General features: G+C 31.1%; 1 protein-coding gene across 2 annotated transcripts; it reads right to left on the reverse strand.

Annotated features, from left to right (window-relative positions):
* Window positions 1–2,173: 2,173 nt before the first annotated feature.
* Window positions 2,174–25,117, reverse strand: LOC148283176 (maltase 1-like). Of its 2 annotated transcripts, XM_088223927.1 has the most exons (9): window positions 24,776–25,117; window positions 21,549–21,728; window positions 20,018–20,181; window positions 19,130–19,509; window positions 17,593–17,791; window positions 8,244–8,452; window positions 4,821–5,063; window positions 3,828–3,968; window positions 2,174–2,313 (listed from the first exon to the last, which is right to left on the reverse strand). In XM_088223927.1, exons 1-9 carry the CDS (start codon window positions 24,957–24,959, stop codon window positions 2,238–2,240), a joined length of 1,776 nt encoding a protein of 591 aa, XP_088080053.1. In that variant the 5' UTR covers window positions 24,960–25,117; the 3' UTR covers window positions 2,174–2,237. The 2 variants fall into 2 exon arrangements, 1 of the variants encoding a protein (XP_088080053.1); XR_015821916.1 differs by lacking the exons at window positions 2,174–2,313; window positions 3,828–3,968; window positions 4,821–5,063; window positions 8,244–8,452 and adding an exon at window positions 16,696–17,099 and having other exon boundaries at window positions 17,305–17,791; window positions 24,776–25,048.
* Window positions 25,118–25,873: the final 756 nt, after the last annotated feature.

Here is a 25,873-nt window from a genome sequence, read left to right on the forward strand (position 1 = left end):
AGATGGGTAGGTCGGAGGGCACCGAAGCATAAATCTAAGAATAAGTTTTTGCGTCTTGATTAGGGGTTCATGACAATTGTCGAGCAACCTCCCCAGCCAATTATGCCATAAGCAGCCACCGATTGGAAAAGCGCAAAGTGGACATTTTTAAGAGTGCCAACGTCCAGGATGTTTCTGAGTGAGCTAAAGACATGACACATTTTTCTTAAATATTATTAATATATATCAATTTTCGACGTATTTTTACGAAGAACACTTTAGGAGCATAGAAATACAAAATAATGATTAACTGCATTTAGAAGGTAGTTAAAATATGCATTTAAAAAATGCAAGCTAGGGGATTACACCGGTTATTTATTTATGAGTGGATAAGCTGACTAGTCTTACATCCCAATTTACGAGTGAAAACACTGACTAGCCATGTGGAATTCAGCTTGTTGTTGGGGTTGGAGCTTCTACCCGAGTTGGAGATTGACAGAAAAAACGAGGTTGGCATTCAGTGATTATTTATTACACGGACCTTTGTTGTAAAGCGCTAAAATAACGGCGATGATGAGTTGAACTGACTGCCCTTGGATTATATGTTGAAATTGTCTGACTTGAGCTGATTGACGTCATTACGCCCTATGGTCTTTTTATGGGTCACATTTTTTTATTCTTTATATCTTCATGGCGGGAATGAAGTTAATGTTCTCCTAGACCTTGCTCTTATATAGACGGATGTCTTATGTGCAATACCGCTTTTTTTTTATATAATAATTTGGCTCTTACCGAATATGATGTATTGAATTCAATATAAAACGCTGAGTTACATCTTCGGTCGTTGCTTTATATTTCAAGTAAAATCGGCGTGTGTGTCATCTATTACTGGACTTTGACCCCCCCAGTCTTATCCATTTATAAGTAAAAACGCTGACTACTCTTACCTACCAATTGACGAGTAACATTTCAATACTATGGTGACATAAAAATATAAAATTGTGTTTGTAGCAAGAATAACAACAAAACATTGACGTCCGCGCTCGCCTATAGAAATCGATGCTCTAATTACTGTCCTAGTCTCATTGTGGCTCGGTAGATTGACGGGAGAGTGGAATGGAAGGGGCATAAAGGGTGGCGGTTGGGTGGGTTGGGAAAGTGCGTGGGGGCAGGGGGAGGGGCTAGACGGTGACACTTTAGAGGCGATTAATCACAAACAAGGGAGGCGCTAGATCTCCCCTCTACGATATTTCGACAATAAAATCCTTCGCGGGGAAGCCACGAGTATGACTACGTTTGACTCGTCGAATATTCAAATCATTGTTACTTATGAACGAACAATTATATTATTAATGTTAAAAATATAGCGAAATATGAAGACTCACCTTTTTATATTTTAGTAATAATTTAAACCACTGATATAATTTGATTAATAGCATATTGCTCATTCGGTGCAATAATAACCTTTTTTCGTTATAAATACACTAAAAAATAATTAATCCTCGGCTAACAAACTTAAAAAAAATATATTTGATTGAAGTCTTGCTGACTTGCACGCCTGCAATTAGTTGTTTGGTTTCTATATATTTTTGCTTCCCATCTTCATCCAATGGTGCTAAGGACACTGCACAGCATGCTACTTAAGTGTATTTTTGTAACCGTCGGATTTAAATATTACTTTTGATATAATCGTCATTGTATGCAGTTTTATATAAAAACGACTTTATTGTTCTTTGTGAATCAATAAGACGAAATCAAAATTTTGTTGAACAAAGCCATGTATTTGTTGAATTAAAAAAAAATATATATCCATAGTTATTTTATATCTTTCTAAGTAAGATAAAAACGAAAACTAAATAGTGAAAAAAGTATTCAAAAAGTTCGGCATCCTCTAAGCAGACTGATTTAGAGTTGTTTGGTTCGATTGAGCCATCCCAAAAAATAATAGAAAACGGTTGTAAGACTAAAAAGTTTTGTCGAGCCAACCAATGTCCATATAAAAAAAAAAAAATGTGTTCATAAGAACAGAAAAAACTTGTCATAAATAATGGTTATTTTATTTAATACGTTTTGATCTAAAGTTGCATTATTTAGATTGTACTATCTAAAATTATACAATAAATAATAAAATAATAAAAATAGCTGTTCCGATCAGTTGAGTATACATTTTTTATGATTTTAATATTTAAACTATTAATATATGTTTATTTTTAATATTGAATTTAGGAAGCATGGATGTTTTAAATTGCATTTTGTTTTTAAGGCTTTCCTGGTGCCACGAGAACAAGAGCTTCACCATTATCCAACGGTATAGATGTTTTCATCACCCGATCTCTGAAAAGTAAATATGTAAATAAAAACATCAACTCAAATTCCTTAAATATTTATATCTATTTTTTTAATCTTCAAAACCATTAATACATATTTATTTGGATACAATAATTATATGCTGTTATTCTGAGCTCTATATTTTTTTTCATAAAGACGAAAAGAAAAATTATCCTAGTCTATATATTCTTCCATAGTCTAGTATCTAGCGCTTTTTTCCGTTATGACTTAAGTCTTGGGATCGTTTGCCGACATGGTTAACATTAAGTTTTTTTTTAAAAATATGCTTTTCAATATTTCAATAAATTGTCCCTGAACTGGCACCTGTAAAGAATACTGGTTTTGTCTTTTCGAATTGTAATCAAAACGAAGAAAGTCAATAAAATAGCCAATACAGTTACACTAAACTACAGGAAAAAAATATTCCTACTATTTTGTTTACTCGATAATAACAATATTATTACAGGATATCTTTGGTAACTTAAAATATAAAAGCGTTTTTTTTTTATGATCTTGATGTTAAAAAAAAAAATCTGAAATAATGGAAAACACTATATTTATATAACCATCTGTTCGACCTCGTGGTGTAATGGTCAGCGCATTTGCGTACCATGCAAGAGATCTTGGGTTCGATTCCCGACATGGTTAATATGAAATATTACCTAATTTATAGGTCTAAAAAATAAATATAAATTTTGAATAGTTTTTTAAATAGATATTTTTTAAAGTATCGAATTATATTATGCTTTAAAATATATATATTAATAACTATAAAATAATAAAAAAGGAGGTAGGTACATGATAAAATATTTTAAAAATTAACAACAGTTTTAGACCAAAAATAAACAGTAGGTATTATTTAAATGTAGGTAAGTAAAATACGAAAAGTCAAAGTGATTTTTACAGCATTCGAATAATGTAGGTTATTTTGATTTTATCGCCGTAAGAATTTTTAATCTGTATACTGACGATGGAAAACGAAACTACAATTTCTCCATACTCGTTTCCGACCCGGTGTTGATCGCGCTACTCACCAGATAGCAGATGAACGCTCGAATTTTGCGTGTTTTGCTGGTTCGCGGATTTCAGCGTTGCTATTACGTTATCTTTATTTATTTTGCCACCGAACCATTGAATGAATGCAATTACCCACCTTCTACTGGGATTATTTCAACATTAATGTTCAAACAATTAACGAAATGCAGATGATTGGAGAATTTACAAAATAATTATGCCTACCACACGCCACAACAAATGTTAATTAATAATAAAAATAAAATATCATAGTTTGGAAAAGTAATCTAATATTTATCGAGAATTGAACCATGGAATTCACGAATGAGAGACGTACGACCTTACTCATACACCACGAGATATAAACATTAATTTTTCGGTAAATTAATTCCGATGATAATCACAGCAGTACGATCCAATAATCGAATTATATAACTCATATCAACTTTGCGCAATTGGAAATAATGTGTGTATTGAATGAGAAAGATAATAAAGTGAATTATTACCCTGGGTTTTTGTTTGAGAGCACGCTGGCTGTATAGACGATGAGGATGTCCGGTAAATCCTTAAATTGTGACAAGTCAGCATTTTCTTTTTGTTCACCAAAGTTAAATACGACAGCAAATGATTCACTGCCCTCCAAAGTCCTAAAACGAGACAGTTTATTGGAACGAGGGACAAAATTGTCTGTATAAACATTACTATTATAGATATTTCATTTCAAATAATCTGGAAGATAAATTATTAAAGCATCTAAGCATGTGTGTATATTTTTAAATAAATTATTATTATTATTTAAATAAATAATTATAAAAACAGTATGTAAGCGCAGTAATTTTTTTTTAATTTGTATTTTGTAGACAATTTTCAAAGAGTTTTAAATATCTCACTATTGGAATATAGGAATCAAAAGTAGAGTGAGGTTTGAAGCCCAGACTTTGGATCCGTGAGTCTACAACACTAGCCATGGGACCTCAACACCATTCAAAATATTTGTATTCTTCTTTAAAAAATATTTTATTCTTGACTTTTTTTCATATTTAGTTGTTCATTTATATTTTTTGCAAGTATTGAATAGAAAAATACTACGTATTTAAATGATTTTTAAACAATTGGGCTTATTTTGAAAATAATTCAATTACTAAACCACTTTTTAAAACTTTTCTTTTAATTTTATACACTTATTTTTTCAGCTAATATGATTTTGTTATAACATATTTTTTGTGTTCGATAAAATAATATCAAAGATGATACTTAGCAATACACTCAACAACTTACCAATATAAGATCTAAAATAATTATAACTTATGCCTTAAAAAATACAATTATTAATAAAAATTAAATTAAGACAATGAGAGAAAATAAAAAATACCAGAAAGACCTTAAAGCGATAACAGTGAAAATTGAATGAAGGTGCATCACAATTTTTTTTATAGTCTTCTATGGGAATTTGCGTGGAATGATTTAAAAACTTGAATTGAAAACTCGTTTTTTTATACCTTAAAATAATAAATGTGTTATCAGATAGAGGTTTGATATCCCAGTCTCCCTCCTGAATAGTTTTATGTGCCCTTGCTGCAGTAAGATCTTTGTAGACCTTGTAGTGACTTCTTTTAGTATTTTTCTGATTTTTTAGGTTTAAAGATTTGTAGTTCTGAGCAATAGGCAGCCAGGTCTTGGAAGCGTTGGAGAAGCCAGCGTTGGTTGAATCGTCCCATTGATATGGGGTTCTTTCTGGGTCTCTGAAGATAAAAATAGGTAAATAATTTCTTAGAATGTAAAGGGAAATTGATGAACGGTAGTGAAACATTTACATTTGTGTATTTGCACACTCTCTGTGTCTCTGTGTCAATCGACGCTGACGGCTGCTTTGAGGTTCTTTCTGGGAAAGTAAGGAAATATAATGGAGATAAGTCCGCCCCGTTGTGTAGGGTTTGACCCGTTTGCAAGCCATTCTTTAGGTCATGTGTTCGATTCCTGGTAGAGAGGAAGTAACATATTCATTAGAGATGATTTTGGAACTGTAATGTTTCACTGTTCCTTGACATATGCATTACAAGACTGATAACTGGTTATGGCTGTTGGAAGGGCTATCTCTATAGTGAACAATATTACTTTGGACATTGATATTTTTTATGTCTCTGGACGAGTTTTTGATTACAAGATTCTCATACTTTTACTCTCAATATGTTTGTACCCCAAAGGCAGACGGATGCAAATCTAAAATTTGATGGAATGACATTTCGATTTTCGTATCCAGTTTATGATCATGTCCATTGATTTTGAAGAAATTTTAGTCTAATAATGAAAGAACCAATGTATAAAGATACTGAAATTACGAATTAATGTTATGATTTATTAGAAATCACTTAGAGAAACTGGATTCCGAAGGCTATTGTTAAACATTTGACGTTTGGATTTGCATCCGTCTGCCTCTGAGGTACAGATATTATGTATACCTACGTGTTGTTTTTTAAATAAATCTAAATTTGTTGATTTTTTAATTTTCATACTTCTATACCTATGAATTAAGATATTTTATTTTGTAATGTATTTATATATGAATAAACGAAATAGAAAATAAAAAATCACACTACCTTCACGTAACAGATGATTGAACTACGCTGCATTTTTAAAAATAATCTAGTGCCCTTTGCACCATCGGGTACGCATAGGGATAGGTGAAAATAGTTTTTTCTTTGATTTTTTTTCAATAGAATAAACCGTTAAGCCTTTATTTTAGATAATTTAGCAGGTGTAAAATACGGAAATAAACTATTAAAAAAACACCACGTCTTCCATACCAACAGAAAAAAAATTGTGCCCGGAACGCATCTCACGGTTCGCAGTCTTACTAACTGCGCCCCGGTGCCCGTCTAAACCCAAATAGTTTATTGTTACAGGGCTTATTAAAATCACTTCTCAGTAATTTTTGTAAAATGTAATGGGGGTTAGATTATAACTGTCAAATTAACCTACGAAAATTCAAAGAAACTCAAAAGTGGTAGGTAGCAATGTCTTTTTTAAAATTTATTTTATTTTCAAACTCTTACGGATTATTACACATTCTGTTTAAAACTGAATATTTTATTTTTTTGTCTTCACTTTGTATCATCATCATTTCCTTTGTCGTTCCTAGTGGTGCATGGGGTACTGAGTTTGTACAATAATACAGCACATTTCAATCACGTTCTTATCGTTACATAAAGGGATGATGATTAGTCTTATGCTTGAGGTGCCGGTCCAGGGACAGTGAAATATTGCAGTGAATCACTTTTAAAACAAATATTTCACGTTGACCTTACCAGGGCCGTGATTATGAACAGCTATCTTCATCGGTATATACTGAGACGGTATAAACTAATATCGATATTTATGTACGAAAGTGTGTATATTTGTTTAAAAATTGATAATATCTTCATCGGTAATCAGTAATTTAATGTGTTAAGAAAAAAAAATTGTAAACATATACTATTTTTCATACAGAAAACTTAATTTTACTTTGTAGACAAACTTGAAGATACATTTTATCTTCCCATTATAATCGAGACCCTGGAATCATCCTGGAACATCAAGCAAGGTTGGCAAATTCACCAACCACTACACAGTACGAGGTAGACTTATCTTCACTCGATTTATTTTTTCATGAATTTTACCAGAAAGAAGTCATGTAATAAAAACGCTCGTTCAGGGTTATGGCTCTATTTCACACACATAAATGTATTCTTCATCCGTCTGGACATAAAAAACATAATGTACGAACGTGCTCTCTGTATAAATAAACAATAAACAACTGGTCCAAGAAGAAGTTTAAAAATTGGAAAATTGTTTTCAGGCGTTGCCTTGTATGTAAAATAATTTAGTCAGATGAATCTCTTCACAAAAATAAAGGTTTCGGCTCTTTAACTTCACTTAAATAAAGAAATGGAAGAATTGAAGAAATATGGATGTTTAAACATAGGAAAAATGGTGAATGTTTAACAGTGTGTAATGTGGCCACTTAAACCAGCCACTGACAGGTCATAAGCCCTGTAAATGCCTAGACATCCATATTCCCTTCTTTTAGGTATTCCCCATCCCTGTTGTAATTTGTTAATAATAAAATAATTTCGTTTTTAACCACACATTAGATCCATACGATTATTATTTTTTGTTTCAAACCCCCAAGGCTTTTACATTCATAAAAGTTATGTAAAACACGAGTATATAAACAACATGATTTTTTTTAAATACAACATAAAGAAATAAAAGATAGAACAGTTTTTACAAATAAAGTTGGTAAAGAAAAATATAAAGAAGCTGTAAAAGAGGGATTTAAAAAAAAAGTTATTACATATAAAAAATTCGATAAACGTCCGATTTCATGTTAAGTAAAAATTATTAAAATAAAATAGGATAAGATATATTCGTTAATTATACCTTGATAAAGAAGCCTATGGAGCTTTGGAACCAGTAAGAAAAAAAAGTATGTGTTTTAAAACAAAGTTCTTTAATATTTATTTCATTATGGTTTGATAGGATAATGTGCTGCTGCGGTGATTGGTGTGTGGTTCAGTGATTGTTTTGTGGGTGATTTTACATGAACCCAATTCAATTAATCTTCTGTTTCATTCCAAAAATTAAATTGATAATATTTTGTTCTCTGAAATATTTTTTGTTATAGCTTTCAAGTGTACGCTCGTATATCGTTTATAAATGTTAATAACTAGTAAATATTTTAATGATATTAAGATAAATGTTAATATTAGAACATTCATGTATTATATTTGTACTTTTTCAAGATTAAATAAAAAATATAAAAAAACAATCAAATTTATTATTGACAGATTAATTATTATCGAAATGTAAAATCATGAACAAAAAAATAAAGCTCAACGAATTTGTCGTTTTCGTCGACGAAAACAAAATATCACAGTTATTACCTCGAGTATTTTTGATAATCATCCCTCCCGGCGGTGCAGCCTGATACGTCCACCGTATCCTCATAGCTGACGTACCCATCCTCCATACCAATCTCGTCTCCCTGATAGGTAATGGCGACACCTGGGAGAAGAAGATCCATCATGTTCAGTCCGTCCACGTACTGGGGACCGAAGCGGGTGGCCATACGGCTGTTGTCATGGTTACCGAACTAAAAAAAGAACATTTACACCTGGGCCCCAATTACAATGGGAAATGGACTTCGAAGGAGTTATCTTCGACTGTCTATAAAAAAAAACGATTATTGTAAACGAAAATGAGTATATTTGCATGAACATTTAAAGTATCTTCATCGGTAAACTATAATTAAACATGTTTATATCCTATATTCTGCTTTTCATACAGAAAAAGATAAATTATCTTGACTAAGAGACGGATCCGTCTCGAAACCAGTAGATGCAGAAACGTTGGTAAACCACATACCAATATTTACTAATATGTATGGAAATTTGACCACAAAGTTAACGCTTTAAATAATAAAAACATATGTTTTTATGTTCATACATTCGTTATCATCATGATCAGATCGAAAAAGTTTGTTGTAGTTTGTTAAAGATGTTAAGATTCGTTGAGTACTGAGAATTCTTAGTAACTCGAGAGTGGCTCAATGATTTGGGGACCGCGTAAGTTTTCAATTCAATTAAACACAATTCAATTAATTTAGTTTATATAATACATACATAACGAAATAAAATTTTATGCGTACATATTATAAAAAGACAAAAAATATAAAGAGACTCTTGTCAAAATAGTAGGAGAATCCTGCTCCGGAAAACCCCTTCAGATATATGTAACAGATCAACATCAAGAGCGATGTTTTTCAGCATAGCGGTAGCCCTTCCAACAGGCATAACTATCGGCAGCTTGGTCCTGTATATCAGAATATGAAACAATCTATGCTGACGCTGTCTTAGGTAATTATCAGGAACATGTAAACCAATGCTCATCATAATCTCAGAATTATCGATCACACCGCGCAACAATCGATAAAAATGTGTAGTCAAATACACATTCCTTCTAGTATCTAAACTGTTGTAGCCAAGCATACCCTGGAGAAACTCGGTCGGGTAAAGCCAAGGATAATACCCGCACTCTCTCATGTAGAGATATCTCAGAAACTTCTTTTGGATTTTTTCTATTATAAGAGAGTACTTCAGTTCATGTGGCCCCCAAATCATCGAGCCACTCTCGAGTCTACTTCTAGTTGAAGTACTTTTTTATGGTGGAGAGGGTTCAGAAAAAAATTCTTCGGTTTCTCTACACGAGGGAGTGCGAATATTATCCATGGCTTTATCCCACTGAGTTCCTCCAGGGTATACTGGGTTACAGGAGTTTGAAGACCAGAAGGAATGTGTATTTAACTACGCATTTCTTTTAATTGCTAGGCGGTATTAATGACAACCCTGACATTATTCGGAGCATTAGCTTTTATGTTCCGGATAATTACCTTAGACAGATTTAGCATCGACTGTTTCACATTCCAATATACAGGACCAAGCTGCCAATGGTTATGTCTGTTGAAGGGTTATCTCTATCTTGAACAATATTACTTTGGACAATGACATTTTTCACGTCTCTCGTGTTTGTCGTTATAAGATTCTCTTAGTTTTTTAAACATATTATTCTCTAGATATTATGTATACCACTACTACTACTACTGCTATCATCACGCCATTTCCCCGTAGGGGTAGGCAGAGAGAATGGACCACCACACACGTCTATCCTGGCATATATTCATACATTTTGTCATACATGACCAGACTTAAGATTTTGGTTTATCTGATCATGCCACGTCTTCCTTGGTCATCGAATGTTACCGTTCATTTTTGCCATATATACTTGTTTTGCCATTTTTTCGTCGTCTATTTGTTTTACATGACCAAACCATCTCAGAGACTCTTTCTTAATCTTATCAATTATACTTGACTTAGATTTAAACTCTCGCCTGATTTCATCATTCGTAACCCTGTCATACATTGATTTCTCACACATTCGTCGAAGAGATTGCATTCCAACCGCGTTCACTCGGCTTATGTATACATTTGTGTTATTTTTAATAATAACTTATTTTACCTGTTTATTTTTATTATTTCTTTTGTAATGTACGAATAGATATATGAATAAATAAATTTTAAAATGAAAAAAAAGTTATATCTCTGGTAAACCACAGATATTTTAATTATCTATTCATTGGTGTATACCTATACGCTATACTTTGATACTCAAAAATCCTAATTAATTAATTTTTTTCTTGATAACCTATTTGAGATACCGAGTAAAATTGAATCTATGCAATAATTTTGATTTGTTCCAGCATATTATAAGCGTTCCGTAACAGTGAGGTTAAGGAATCATCAGCTAGAAACGAAATTAAAATTTATTAAAGGAAATACGCAGAAATCCTATCACGGGTATCAAATTTACGAAATTACGCTCTTCACAAAGAGCTGAAATGTACTCGATTACCTTTATAAGTGCGAAAATTTTCACTGTGATAAAGGATCCATTGAAATCAAACGTGAATATAAATCGATCGTGCGGATAATATTAAAGGATTATATTTTTATTTGAACTTTTGACATATTAACAAGTTATACAATACGTATTGTATTGATTATCTTGTAGTTCATATAAAATGCTTACTATATATATATATGTATAAAAATATAAATATAAATGTTTGTATTTTTATATATATATGATAACGTTTATAAATAGTGGACATAAATGTCTTTTAAATACGCTTTTATAATCGGATTAACTTTAGTAATTTTATAGTATACTTCGGATGGAAGAATTTATAAAAATCGGATGATCAAATATAGGCATAACGATAAATGTTACACAGCGTGTAAAGTGGTCACTTTAACCTGCTAATGACAAATCATAAGCCATGTAAATGCCTATGCTTCCATATTCCCTTCTCTAAAATGATCTTTACTCTATTATATGTTAGTAATTATTTTATTTTTTTACATTGTTCCTTCAAGCTACACTCTTTTGGGAGTGTGAGTAAATTTTATTTTACTCACACTCCCAAAATAGGATGTAGGTACGCATAACTCTCGACTAAATCAATAACAAGGAAAACACTCGCGAATTGTTTTTTTTCGTCCTGGACGAGTGTTTTCGACTCGATGGCTGCTCTCAGATAAAAATCTTGAATAAGGAATTTTGAATTTTACACAGTGTATAGAGTGGCTGTCTTAACCAGCCAATAACGGGTCATAGACCCTGTGGATGCCCGGACTTCCATACTCCCTTTTGTAAAATGTTCTCCATATTTGTTGTAATATGTTAATTTAATACATACATAAAATGTTATAATCGGTCAGTATACTAAATATTAGTTAAAAATTGTATTAAACTAATTTGCGGATGTTTATAAAACCGAGCCGTCAAATGTATTTTTTTTTACTATATACCTACTTGATTTTTTAAATGAATTATAGAAACTCCAGATGATTTATAATAACCACGTAATATCAATTAAATACATTTTTATTTCTTTGATTTCACTACAATGTATTCGATTTATTTAAATATTAATTGGATAATGTGACGTTTAAATTGGAGGTGAATAATCATGATTGATTTTGAATGCAGTTTTAAATCATAAATTAATCATTTTTACGCTCACTTGAACGCTGTAATTATACACATTTTTGAAAGGAAACGCGGCGTTACTTTTCTTCATACATACGTAGTCGTTTTTTTTTTCCCTTGATTATGGCGCTAGAGCAATATTTTTGTGCACACTAGATATTTACAATGAGGAATTCCACTGTTTTCTAATTTATTTTTTTTCTATTAGCGTACTATTTAACTAAGAAAAAAAAAAAAAAATTGTGCGTTATTTACAAAGATATGATTTTTTAAAGTTACATTTATCAAATACCGCGCCAAACGACTGTAATCAGTGTGTCACTTTTCAGTAGTGACGTCATGAAACGGTTGGCGTTCTTACTTTCACTAACCGCGGTAAGCTGTATTTCTCCAGCCAATAACAAAACCAACAAGAATCTATGGAATATTGCTTTGATTACTTCATTTAGTTGGTCGTAATTTGCTCATTTCTATGTTATAGTTGTTTTTACGAACGGTAGATCTGGCAACGCTGTTGAAATGTCAAAACTTTTCAATCACAAATTATACTCTTTTTTTTCTATGGTCAAAACGTTTCTTACAAGGGAAACCGGAAATGCTACACGTAGATATAAGGAGTGACGTCATTATTAACGATTTAAAAATGACTACGATTTTTAATATTTTTCATTTATTTTTTCGTGCGTTTTTGAGATATTTCATCCGACTCCAAAATTTTTAAATATTCACGTGCACACGAAACCATTTTAAAATTTTAATTCAGGGTTGGGCAGGAATTCCTCATTAAATGTAGTTATGCAGAAAGCAGCCAGTCCACAATAAAAAAAATTTAGATATTAGTATCATCGGGTGCAGTAAGGTTCTATGTTTTGCTAAAAACAGCCAGTTCATACAAAATTCTGTAATAATCACCGTCTGAAAATAGTGTCGAACACAAAAACGGAATTTCTTCACTTGCAGGAAACACCCACAGCACCATAAAAATCTTACGGTACTTTAAAAATAATTAAAATTGGTCAAATACATAATAGATTCTTATTTGTAATATAAAAAAAAAATTTATTCATTATTTATCATTTGTCAAACTCAAAAACATTTCAACCGTTCTTTCATTCTGTAAATTTGACTATTCACTCTTTTGACAAAGGTGCTATTTTCTCATTTTCACTTTTCTATGGCTGGCTGGTTTCAGCATAACAACGTTCGAGTAGCGTGTCTCAGGGACCATCCAAAAATCAAAAAAAAAACTTCCAGTTTTATCTGTCGTCTTTGGACGTACGGTATGCAAATACGATCAATAATTAAAAAAAAAAAATTCCAACACAGAAAATTTTATCTTGATACTCATTTTATTAGTATTATTAAATATTATTAAATATTATTAGATAAATGCCAGGTTATTTCCTTTTCTAAAAGTAAGAAACCTTTAATTTTTAACAATTTGTTGAACCACGCAACAATTGAAAGAGTTGATTTCATTAGGGATCTTGGGCGTAATTTTTGATGATAAACTTATATTTATCAAACATATTGACAAGATTTCAAATGAGACGCTTAGTATGTTGGGATTTATTTGTAGGGTTACTAATAAATTTGAAAGTATCGCACCAATCAAGTCACTTTATTGCTCCCTGGTTAGAAGTCGTTTAGAATATATTTCTCCAGTCTGGTCGCTGGTCGCCCCATTATCTTGTACATTATGATTCACTCGAGCGCGTCCAGAAGAAATTTCTAAAATATATTAATTTTAAACTTCATATTCCAGCTGCTTTATTTAATTATAATCAATTAATGTCTTCAGCAAATCTTTTAAGACTTTCTGATAGAAGAATCCTAACTCACCTAACATACTAATTCATTAATTGACTGTCCTGATTTGCTGAGTTGGTGTGTTTCCGTGTACCTGGTTGACATACCCGCCACATATCTCCTTTTTGTTCTGCAAGTTCTAGGACCAACTATCACATGCACTCGCCTATCCCTAGGCTCCATAGATATGGCAATCAGTATGAGGACAAGGCTGATATATTTGGTCGTGGACTTGATAGTTATTAAACGAGTCTGATTTATTTTTTTCTCTCGCAATATTATTCTTCAACTTTTCTTTATATTTAAAATGTTTTTCCTTTTTTTGTTTTTTCATATTTATGTATTTATTTCATTAATATTTTTGGTTGCTTATGTATATTTACCTACTTGTTACTATGATTATAGTTACGCAATTTTTTAATTTTTTGTTATGTTTTTATATTTGTATTTTTTTTTTCATGTTTATGTTTAATAAATGTTAAAGGCAATTTATGCCGTTTATGTAAAATAAATAAATCAATGAAATCATCGAAATCCGTTCATTTTTGAGGTGCGGAAAACATGACAGCGTAACGTCAATTTTGTCGATTTCAGTTGGCCAAAATAAGTCCGTCCTGCAGTTATCTTTTTCGCACTGTATCGAGGAGGCATCCGCGAGAGAGTGACAGAAAGACAATGCTCAAATACTTATTCGTCAAAATTATTCTTCACCGCATATCTTTTCAAGTAATATAAAATCCATCTCCGTTTTCATTTATTGGCAAACGATGTTTTTTAGTTGCTATTTATTTTATTATTTAACTTTGGTGCCGGTGATCCATCGTGCATTGCCCTATCGCCCGAGTCTATATCGAATCATTCAGTGTTGACATTACTGTACTTGTATAAAGGAGACGACACTTTACTTGGCGTTGATTTATCGTTTTCGCAGAGACTTTAATTCTTTCTTAAATTTAAAAGTCACAGCAGAGTTTGTAAATAAAATGGAGTGTCACCAAACTAAAAAATATTTTTGTTTATATAAACCATACAGATACTAACTAAATATTTATCTGCCTCGTTATTATATAATGTATACATATACCACCGTTTGATTTATTTGTATCAGGTTTTGGGTTCGACTTCTAACCATGTCAAAATGTTACATTGATTTCAATGATTTATTTTATTATTTCCCTAGACTATCTGCAGCGGAAACTTGCGTTGTTTCCAATCCATTTTCAATGCGTTAACACATCCACCCATACATAATGCATATTGGTAATTTTTAAACTGCGGATATAATTTTTTGAAACTAATTTCAATTTATTTGTTCAATACGTTTATGTAAATCACAAAATACATATTTCAAGGCATACGTATGACGAACCAAATACAATTCTAATAGAAAAATATGGTTAAATAAAAATAAACAGTTTTTAGAGTAAAGGGAAGCAGTTCTTTCTAAACCTTCTTTCGTTAACATGAAAGATGTCGATATACAAAGAGAAACGTTTGAGAAAAGACGTTGCTCTTCATTGGCTTGCGAGTTGAGATCATCATCATGGCTGTCAAATATTGTTAAATAAGTAGAGACATATTGACGTCTTTTCCACGCCAACAGTTCTCAGCGAATACGTTCTACGTAATCTCAAAGGCTCTTTATTATAAAATTTTCTTGTTGAAAACTAAATTTCAGCGCGTATCATTTAACTCTCTTCCCGGTTATATGTAGCTATTACACATTGTACGTAATAACTTAAAAATTTCGATAAATATAATAAATTATGGGTTATGATTTTCGGTATACCTTTTTTATACATTTACGAATAGGTAAAAAAATTTTTATATTAACGGTATTTTCCTTAATAATTCATGCTTATTGGGAGCAGAAAAAGCAATTTGTTAAAAATCGGGGATAAATCACCAATACAATAGAAAGTTTAGTAATGTGTCGCATGCTGCGGAGTACGAAGTAAAAGACTAATCCTAAAACATAGATGTTTCACACACGTTTTACGTCTCATTCTCGATATAATGGGTATATTCGGGAGCGAGAGAGAGAATTTTACGCGTCACACGTACGAACAGCAAATTTCCTTAGCGCCAGTAACACCGACTTTCATCCTGGGCGGTTCTTTCGCCCGCTTTGCGGGCCTGAGCTTACAATTTTTTTTAATGTTTTTAGCGATTATATAAAAAAATATTATAACATTTAACTTCAACTATGAATAATTGAAGTAATTGCCTAAGAAAATTCAATTTTTCTTATTTAAAATCTATCGCCTTTTGCATGTGAAGTAATGACTACACAGCACCGTAACGCGCGGATGTTTTTGGGACAGTTGTTGTGTGCCAACCTCGTAACAAACCCTTTTTGCCTTTTGTTATATTGAAAACTATCGCAATTCCTGGTTATATTCAATATGAGTGCCATCTTTTATATTTTGACCACACACATTTTTCCCAATTTGTATTGTTTCCTATTTCTTTCACACAAGAGTTATTTATTACATATTTTCTGGTGGTCATTTACTTGTACACGTCAATAATTTATTGTCTTAATACGTTTGCGTTATATTGTTCAAATGTATCTTTTATGCCTAAAAGCTCTTTTAGCTTCTTCTTTCATCTGCTCAGATGTCTCTTGGTTAAAGGATCAAATCTTTAAGCTCTAAGAAGTTTGCGTCAATTTAATACAATACTTAAATTCCGATTGTTAGATATTGGTTATCTTGCGATTTCTCCAAGTTGCACCTTTCTTATCTGAAGCTATTATTATTCCCTCCATTTAATGTAAAGATACACTTTATAACCCAATACATTGGTTCCAGGAGGACACATTGAAATTAGATTCCTAACTTAGTACGCCATGACTACGACAATTTGTTATTAAATGTAAACTTGAATATTATTAAATTATAAGTACAGTAAACCCAACGAGTGTAGTTGGAGACACATTGTTATCTTCAAAAGTGAACTAAATAAAACAATACCATCTTCGAAGCTGCCTTTTATTGACGACTGGAGGGCGATTCAATTACTCATTACAAAGTGCCCCTCAACACCTCACACGGCACAAAACACAGTAATGAAAAGGTTTATCATCATGACCAACATAATTATAAACAACAATAATTAACTTATCTCAAATTGGGATAACCTTTCAACTGACCCTTTCCCGACAAACTTATTTCTCTTATTATTAAACGATTAATGTTGACATTGATGAATATTATATAATTATATTTTCTTTGTGTAAAATCACTAAAAAAAAATATCTGCCAAACGGTTAAAAAATAAACAAAACATATAATATTAATCTCGCCAAACAATATGATGTATTATATTTACATAAGAATTCTTCATTTGCTAATATGTTTTAAAAGTTCTGTGTTTTTCGTCTAATTTTTTTTTTATTTTTATTTTTTTTATTTTTTTTTTGCACCACAACAGGACAGGAGGCCCAATTACAGTGGTGAATTACATTACAGAACAACCAGGCTTGAGAAAAATCACATTTTTAATTTTTGTGTTCTCACCGGGAATCGAACCCGGAACCTTCCGTGCGTGAGTCAAGCGTCTTGACCACTACACCACGGAGGCCGCCAGGCTTTCAATATATAATTTTCAGAAAAGGGATAAGGGATGGGTAGCAGGATTGGAATCAATGTTTTGTAATAAAATTATGAAGAGTCTATTTTGTATATTAACTATAGGAAGATTATTATTTGACAGCTTTTTGGATTTCAAATTTTTGTAACTTTAGATAGTAGTGAAAAATGAAATTGAAATTATCTAAATTAATCTAGTGATTTTACACAAAAAAGTTGATTTTTCAACATGGAAGATCATAAAGATAGGGGTACAAATATTTTTTTTTGTAAATAAACTTACCACCCAGTTGGGAGTCTTGCCAGCTGGCATGTATGTCAACCACCTGAGAACGGTATACACCATGTCCCTACCGGAGGAGTTGCAATTCACATTGGTAATGAAATCGAAGTTAAAGGGGACATTGCTGCCATTGCGTGAACCCGTTCCATAATACTTCATGGTCCTTGAGACATTAGCGTAGCCTTCCGTCAACATTACCCTAAAACAGCCATTTCGATAAACAAGTTGTATAAAATAACAATTCTACAATTTTATTCGCAGTTTGTTATTTTTAGCACCACGTTATTGCTGTTTATATGAATTATAGCGTAAAAATAGCTGAATCATTTATTTGTTTGTTTTTACGTAACATTTTTTAATTTCCAATCTCGTTTAAGTACTTTTAGATATTTTATTTAGCCTCACCGTAGGTGTTTCTTATAAATTAATTAATACTGTTTATACAGGGTGTTCATAAACCCTGTCACATCCAAAACCACGATGATCAGTATGAGCAAGAAGACATATTGGCACATTAAATGATTTTTTTAGAACGAATAAAATTTAAAAAAATAAAACATCAAAAAAAGCAAATGGTTGCTTACTTCTGCAGAGGAGAAGTGAGGGGAGCGCGGCACAGTATCAGACTCCCCCTTCCTCGTTTCTCCCCTGCAGAATTAAGCAACCATTTGTTTTTTTAAATATTTTATTTAAAAAAAAAAACTGGTTCTAAATATTCTTTTAAATATTCAAATATGTCTTCTTGCCCATACTGATCATTGTGGTTTCGAATATTACAGGGTTTAAAAAACACCCTGTATATTTAACATAAAAATGCTTCTGGTACATATGCTATGCCTGCAATAACAAAAACAAGAGATCCTGGTACCAGCAAAAAAATTAAAATATTTTAAATATAGACATTTTGAAGATTTCACTCAATTATATGTAGATTCAGCTTTTGTCAGGAACAGCGGAATACCTGAAAGGCGAGAACGTATTTTTTAAATCACCATTTCGTGAGAAATTGTTGCGAAATACAACACGATACATTATGTAATAAAGCGCATAAAGATATGTAAAGAGTATTGCTAGGGCACGGCAATCAAAGATACCAACTTATAACAGCTTCAAAGTATTGGCGATGTCTGGTGGTTTCTTTGATTTAGATTGTAGAGAGAAATCCAAAAACAAGGTTTAAAGTTTTACATGCAATCATGTGGTCGATATCTTTGATTGATTACAAATAAAAATAAATTCGATTTGAGGCAGCTGAAACTGCTGTTCGATACTAAAATGTGGTTTTAACTGTATTTCTCTGCCTCTAACAGTGTTAAATAAAGATTAGAGATCTCAGAAATTTATGTTCATGATCTCAGAAATGAAATTTTTGCTGACTAAAGATTTAAGGGCTAGCCAGTAAACGTTCAATGAGATTTTGAATGTATGGTATTCTTTCAAAGATTGAATTTTGTGTGGTGCAATTTACCATTAAAATACTTCCTCTTAGTTTGTTGTAGTTTTAAAATAAATATATTTTGAAAAAAAATTAACGTACCTTGTTACTCCGTCTTTTTTAGCGTAGTCATCTAAAAATGCTCTCCATTCGTACACAATATCATACGACTCATCTAAATCCTTATTATTGTATGGCAAGGTATATCCTAGTTCCCCTGGTTTGATTCCTGGAGCTCCACTCAAGGGATTGTCTGGGTATCCTCCGTCCTTCAGTTTAGGAGCTTCTACGAGGTACGGAAGAGCATCCACTCTAAATCCATCGACTCCTTTGTCGAGATAGAACTTTAAGATACTTTTCAATTCCTCGATGACGTCTGGATTCCTGAAGTTCAAATCTATTTGGGAGAGTGAAAACTGGTGAAGATAATATTGTCCACGCTGGTCATTCCATTCCCAGGCGCTTCCTTGGAATTGACTCTCCTGTTAAAACAAAAAAAAAAATATTTACCAATGACAACCCGATGACAAAGTATTAGTTTATAGTTTATCGGGACAATTATTGTTTAATATTTTATTATGTCAAATAATAATGTTGCATTAACATATATGTAACTTTTTCAATAATGACTCTTGAAAACAATCTAAAAAAACTTCTAGGTTTTTAGAAACCTTGCATGAAAAAATATTTAGATATTTAGAGAAAAATGGATGAGATAAGAAATGATTTAGACTCAGAAAATGAACAAAAAGAAGATCCACAGAATATCCAAGGTAATATTCTATTTTGGGTAAATAAGATTATTTTTTCTTCGAAATAATAAAGTATTTGTAAAAAAATATTAAATACGGGAGGCATCAGATTGTTGAACAAGAAAATAACAATATCAGTATACCTTTTAAAAACGTTCTGAAATAAGTTCTTTACTTGATTTTATTATTAATTTAAGCCATGGTGAGTAAGAATTTTTTGACTTGGAAATAAAATTACCCAGTTACTAGGAGGAACCCTAGTTTTGTTATCTGTCGGGTCAATCAATCCATCGTCCCAAATAAAGAAATCTTCGTATCCTCGAGTTCTATTGACGGAAAGATTGAAATAGTCTGATTCATTACTGGCGTGATTTGGGACAAAATCTAATACAACTTTCAAACCTACAAAAAATATGGAAAAATTTGATTTGTTTTCTATACACAAATAAATAAGAAAAAAAACACGGTAAAAAACATGCAGAATAAATAAAAAGTAGTTTATTTTTTGGTACATATATAGTAATAGTTTTTACACTCGCACCTGTCAAAAATATTTAATTTAAATACGCAATATAAAATGTTTGTTATTTAAAATTGAATTGAGCCATCGTTGGCATATGAATTTTTAATTTTAAAATCTATCGTAGCACTTGGTTAAATATGCTTCAAAACAGATTCAAATGGCATAATATAAAAGCATATATTATATTCTAATATCATTAAATTATTCGCCAAAAACAAATTATAAAAGTTGTAGCTTAATTCATTAGCTTGCAATGATTATTTTTTGTAACTGTCAAAATGCTGCTCGTTATTGTTAGTAAAATTAGGCGTTCATGCATTAAAAAAATAGTTTTTTAAAAACTGCAAAACACTAAGTAATTAAAACAAGACCTTTTTTGGTGGTTTACATAATTTTATACTGTTAAAATTAAGAGAATAAACATTTGATTTAGATCAGATTTGTTCAGTTAGATTTATAGCGTTGTCATTAAATCCCACTTGGTTTGTAGCTTTCCGGAACCGTCAAATTTTTCTGAAACCTATAATGTTTTGTTGGCAGTGAATTTTGACGAATCACTGTTGCCATTTTCCTCGAATGTCGCAACTTCGAGTTGGTTTCCACCCAATCTAAATCTTCGCAGATTTTAAGGGACGGAGATATTAGTAGTGCGCTCAATCTTACGTAGCCTGTTCCTCAAAACTCTGTCCCTTTGATAACGTCATTTCTTAGAAGGTCTACCTTTGAAGTCGCATATAACAACTAGTCGTCGAGCTTTCTGCTTTAAAAAAACACATAATCAAGTTTGTTGCTAAGTGATGCATGATCAACGTTATGAAAATCACTCCATGAAAAAATGCAACGACGTAAAGAAATTACCTGAAGAATATCAAAGCATTCTGATAATCAAAATCACAGAATAATTTGAAAGAAACGTAATATAGAAATGATCAAAAAATCATGCGTTTTAAAAGTTTTTTAAAAGTTTCGGTCTTTATAAAACGAAAAGTTTCTTTGTTGGCCCATTGATTTATTGCGTACCGTTTTACAGTCACCATAACGCCGATGTCCACTTCAGCCGTTTTAAAAGTGAGTCTAGCTCTTCTTATATCAAATCCGTTTTGCGTTTTTGATATGCATTCAATGTTTTCTTTTTAATACCTTCCGCGGTCTTATTATTTTGGTCAATCAAATAAAAAATAAATGTAGTTTTGTATATATTTGTACACATGACATCATATAGTTTAGTAACATTATTTTATCTTACCTCGATTGTGGGCTTTTTCAACAAGCTCCTCGAAGTCTTCCATGGTTCCATATATTTCTGCAATAGCCCTGAAATCGCTAATATCATATCCAAAATCTACCATTGGTGATTTGTAAATTGGGGATAACCATATTGCCCCTACACCCGCATCCACAAAGTGATCCAAATGGTTTGTTATGCCTAAAAAAACACATTAAAAAAATACATGTCAAAACAAAAAAAAAAACAAAATTTTATTCATGTTACTGTATTCATATTATAAATGTATTCATAGTTGAAAGAAGCGTTAAAAATATTTTAACTAAAAATATCGGCCTATTTTGTCGGCCTCGTGGTGTAGTGGTCAATGCGTCTGCCTACCCTGCGAGAGGTCTCGAGTTCGATTTCCGACATGGTTTATGTGTTTTAACACTTAAACAACGGTGTTTTAACACTTGAATATTTCATAGTCCCTGGACTGGCACCTGAAGCGAACGACTAAAAATATTCCCTTCATCTAACATAAATGATCAAGATACGCTGCAATTGGTGTACCAATGAAGTGCCCTATTCACCATTAGGTGCGGAAAAAGAATAAAAAAGAAGAACTCAAAATGCTGAACATTAAAACTGGCAAAATGTTTGTAATCTTTCACTGTTGTTCAACTAAATACCTACCTACTATTGTAAATTTAAAATCTCATTGATTATACCAATTGATGTGACAGTTATCGGTGTAGAGATACTCATTAAATTTATTGTCTGTTGCGAATCACTCTCCTAATGTTAGAACCGGCAGTTTTGATTCGATAATGTAGAATGATTTGAAAAATTTATATTTACCTGGTAAATGAATATCCCAAGTCTAGCAATACTAATACCTAATTCAGAAAGTATGTTCTTGTTTTTTTTTTATTACACTCTATAATTTAAGATTATACTATTTTCATAATGTATTAGGAAACATCACGGAAATAACGTTCAATGGAAATATAAACCATGTCACATATTACTATATTTTTTATTTTCAAAAATTGATTAAAACGTCAAGTCAAATTATCTTGAAATTGCATTCTTGAATTGTAACTTACATTAAGTGTTTAAAAAAGGCTTTAATTTATTGCTTAACAGTAGAGATAGGATTTGATTCCCGGTGACAAGATAAAAAAATCGATGTGATGTTTCTCAAGCCGGGGTGTTCTGTGCTGTAATTCACCACTCTAATTGAGCCTCTTGGCCTATTGTGGTGTTCAAAAAAATAATTAATTAAAAAAAATCATTATTGTTTTATTAAATGTGATTACTTGACAGAAAACATGTTTAAGTACTAGTTACATATTATGTACAAACAGATTCCAAGGTTTTTGCACATAACACAATAATTGTGATTACAGCAAGTGGAAATCAAGGTAATTAATTTTGAAAATTACAAGATAATTAATGAGATTGTGTATGGTAAGCACTTTATTACAATTCTTGTAAATGCATTTTTTTTATGTTTTCGCCAGCAAATAAAAAAATAAAATAATTTAAATGGAAATTCTTTTTCTCTAACAATATTCAAAAATATATATTAAAAAAATATAATAAGCACAAATTTTCGATATTGGATTTTAAAAATCTATATTTTAATTTAAAAAATTAACTTCTTTAGATTTTTTCAATATTAAACATCTTTGAACTTCAATATTAAAAACATTTTTCTTCACTAATTTTATGTACTAAATACCTGAAAGTAAACATAATTTTTATGATGCTTTTGATTCTTGTGCATTCTTAATAAGCGAATAAATTATTTTCCAAATTAATATTGTTATTCGGATAGAAAATAGCGTTAGATTTTGGTCCACGGTATTGTTGCAGACTTGCCATTCTGCTACAATTTTTTTTCTATTATTTCACTCGGTTATTTGCGAATGATTTTTAAAAGTTTTTTTTATTATTATTTTGATATATCTTGATTGTTTGAAATTCTTATAAAATATATGTATTTATTTTTCTAAATTAACTGATTTTAAGCCAACCGTTTCTGAAAACATGACAGTAAGCTTAATTTCGATTTTCGTTGCTTTTTTTTTTATTTCAATAAACGCAGTTTCAGCAACAAAAAAGTTTTGAAATTATTTTTATAAAAAATATACCTACGGAAGTATCTAAAAAAAAACTTTTTCTAAGTCAAGTACCTCCTGTTTAGTTGCAACAATTAGGAACTTCAGCCCTACGGGAAATTGGATGCAAAAAATCTTTTCTTCCGCGCGGTAAAAATTAGAGCATTAAATTGTACCGCAAAATTTCTTGAAAATGTACGAAAAAAATAATTAAAAATATTTAAATAAAAACGCACTACTTTAAATGACGTCGCTGGTTCATATGAACCATCCGATGATATGAGAGCTTTGAAGGATATCCGGTTTGGTTACCGTAAACACACCAATCGGAAGAACTATCAGAAAACAACCTCTGACGTCATACGTGGAGTTATTAAGAAATACAAAACTTTCAAAAATTAAAACGCTGATATTACGACAAATAAAAATAAAAATATTTTTTTTGCTTAGTTAAATATTCTATTAAAAAATAAAAAAATAAAAAAATACACTGAACTTCCTCATTCGCGAACAGTATACTCATATAATGCCATTTTGAATCGACTCCATTTACTCGGCAATAACTATTTCGACGTTTCTGATATGTTCAACATAAAGTATAGTTTATATAAACCAGCTTTATTTAATCATTTCAAAGATGGTGAACGGTAATTTACATTTTTTAGATTATAGTGCTTTCTATGTTTACTTTTGTATGGGTATTTTTGTGTACCATATTTACGTATATACTTTTTTTAAATTACTTGAATTTTTTTTGTACATATATTTTTTTGAGACATAAAAAGAAAAATGGTTTAAGAACTTGTATTTAAGAAATACTCATACTTTGTACCTCTTAAAGAAAAAAATATAAAAAATCTTTTCTTTTTAAATTTTTATCTGCACACATTGTTTAATTATTTTTTTAATGTCTAAATATGTTCTTTATACGAAACTGCTGTGTTACAGTATTTATGTAACATAATACTTTTCAATTTGATTTTTACGTTTTTCACATTATATTGAAGTGTTTTTTTTTTTATAATATGTATCTTTGTAAGGTTAAAGACACTGCATAAATACATTTGTCGTAAATCATCAAATGAAAATTTAACAATCATGTTCCGGTGGATGAAATTAATTTTAGAAATAATTACCAACCTTTTAAATCCCCTACTCCATCTCCATTACTATCCTTGAAAGATCTTGGATAGATCTGATAGAAGACTGATGACTTCCACCAATCTACATTGGAACTACCCTGTCCCGAAACTAGAATAAAACCACTCAGAAAAATCGTTACAATCATAAAACTTTCCTTCGCCGCCATTGCAATTTCCCACATACAGACTTATTCAATTCTAATGTGGTTTATTTTATAGGGATTGCGTCGATCTCTACTCACTGTCAACAACTGTCAAGTTAATTCAAGAAGTACGAAACACGCGAATTCTTCAACATATTTATGCTGCGCGCTAGTTAAACCTTCGTGCATTTTCCACCAACTAGTATTATCTATTGTAATGGTGATTCACTACACACGATAAATGCATTAATTCAATGATTCAGCAATAAATAACATTTGGCTTTGAACCACCACATTATAATTTACCAAAATAACTGTGAGTGAATTAGAACAATCTAAATATATAGGTACAATTGTGCAATGGCATTTTTGCATAATCGTTAATTGATTACGTATTTTTTTGTTATTTTTATTTATTTATTTGTAGATCAACAAGGAAACATAAAATGCATACATTTTTTAAGTAAGCATTACTAACATTCTTTATCCTCAATTATAAAACTCCACCATCTTTTAAAAATTATATGAAATAAGTGTGTAAAATCAATTGAAGTAATAATAAAGATTAAGTTTAGTGAATATGACCAATAACTGAATAGTTAAATAAAAATTGTTGATTTTTAATTACCTACACATTTGTATGATTAGTCCAATTAATATTTCACTAACTACCATCTCATCGTTGATTAAATATTTTTTTTTTTTTTTTTGCACCACTACAGGCCAGTAGGCCCAGTTACAGTGGTGAATTACATCACAGAACACCCAGGCTTGAGAAAAATTCATTTTGAGTTTTGTGTTCTCACCGGGAATCGAACCCGGAACCTCCCGAGCGTGAGTCAAGCGTCTTGACCACTAGACCGCGGAGGCCGCCATATAACGAATTTCAATGAGTTAATTGATATTACCTTTTAAAGCAGAAATAAATTACTACTTTTTTACGTTAAAATTTA

The sequence above is a fragment of the Micrasema longulum genome, unplaced genomic scaffold, assembly GCF_059751315.1.
Source record: "Micrasema longulum isolate JH-2025_06_02 unplaced genomic scaffold, ASM5975131v1 h1tg000256l, whole genome shotgun sequence".
Classification (NCBI taxonomy): domain Eukaryota; kingdom Metazoa; phylum Arthropoda; class Insecta; order Trichoptera; family Brachycentridae; genus Micrasema; species Micrasema longulum.

Coding starts and splice junctions, on each gene's coding strand:
- LOC148283176 (XM_088223927.1), bottom strand. CDS start 24,959: ATGTGGGAAATTGCAATGGCGGCGAAGGAAAGTTTTATGATTGTAACG. Junction 19,510..20,017: donor GGGTTCCTCCTAGTAACTGG/GTAATTTTATTT, acceptor TTGTTTTAACAG/GAGAGTCAATTCCAAGGAAG. Junction 3,969..4,820: donor AACACATTTATTATTTTAAG/GTATAAAAAAAC, acceptor GTCTCGTTTTAG/GACTTTGGAGGGCAGTGAAT.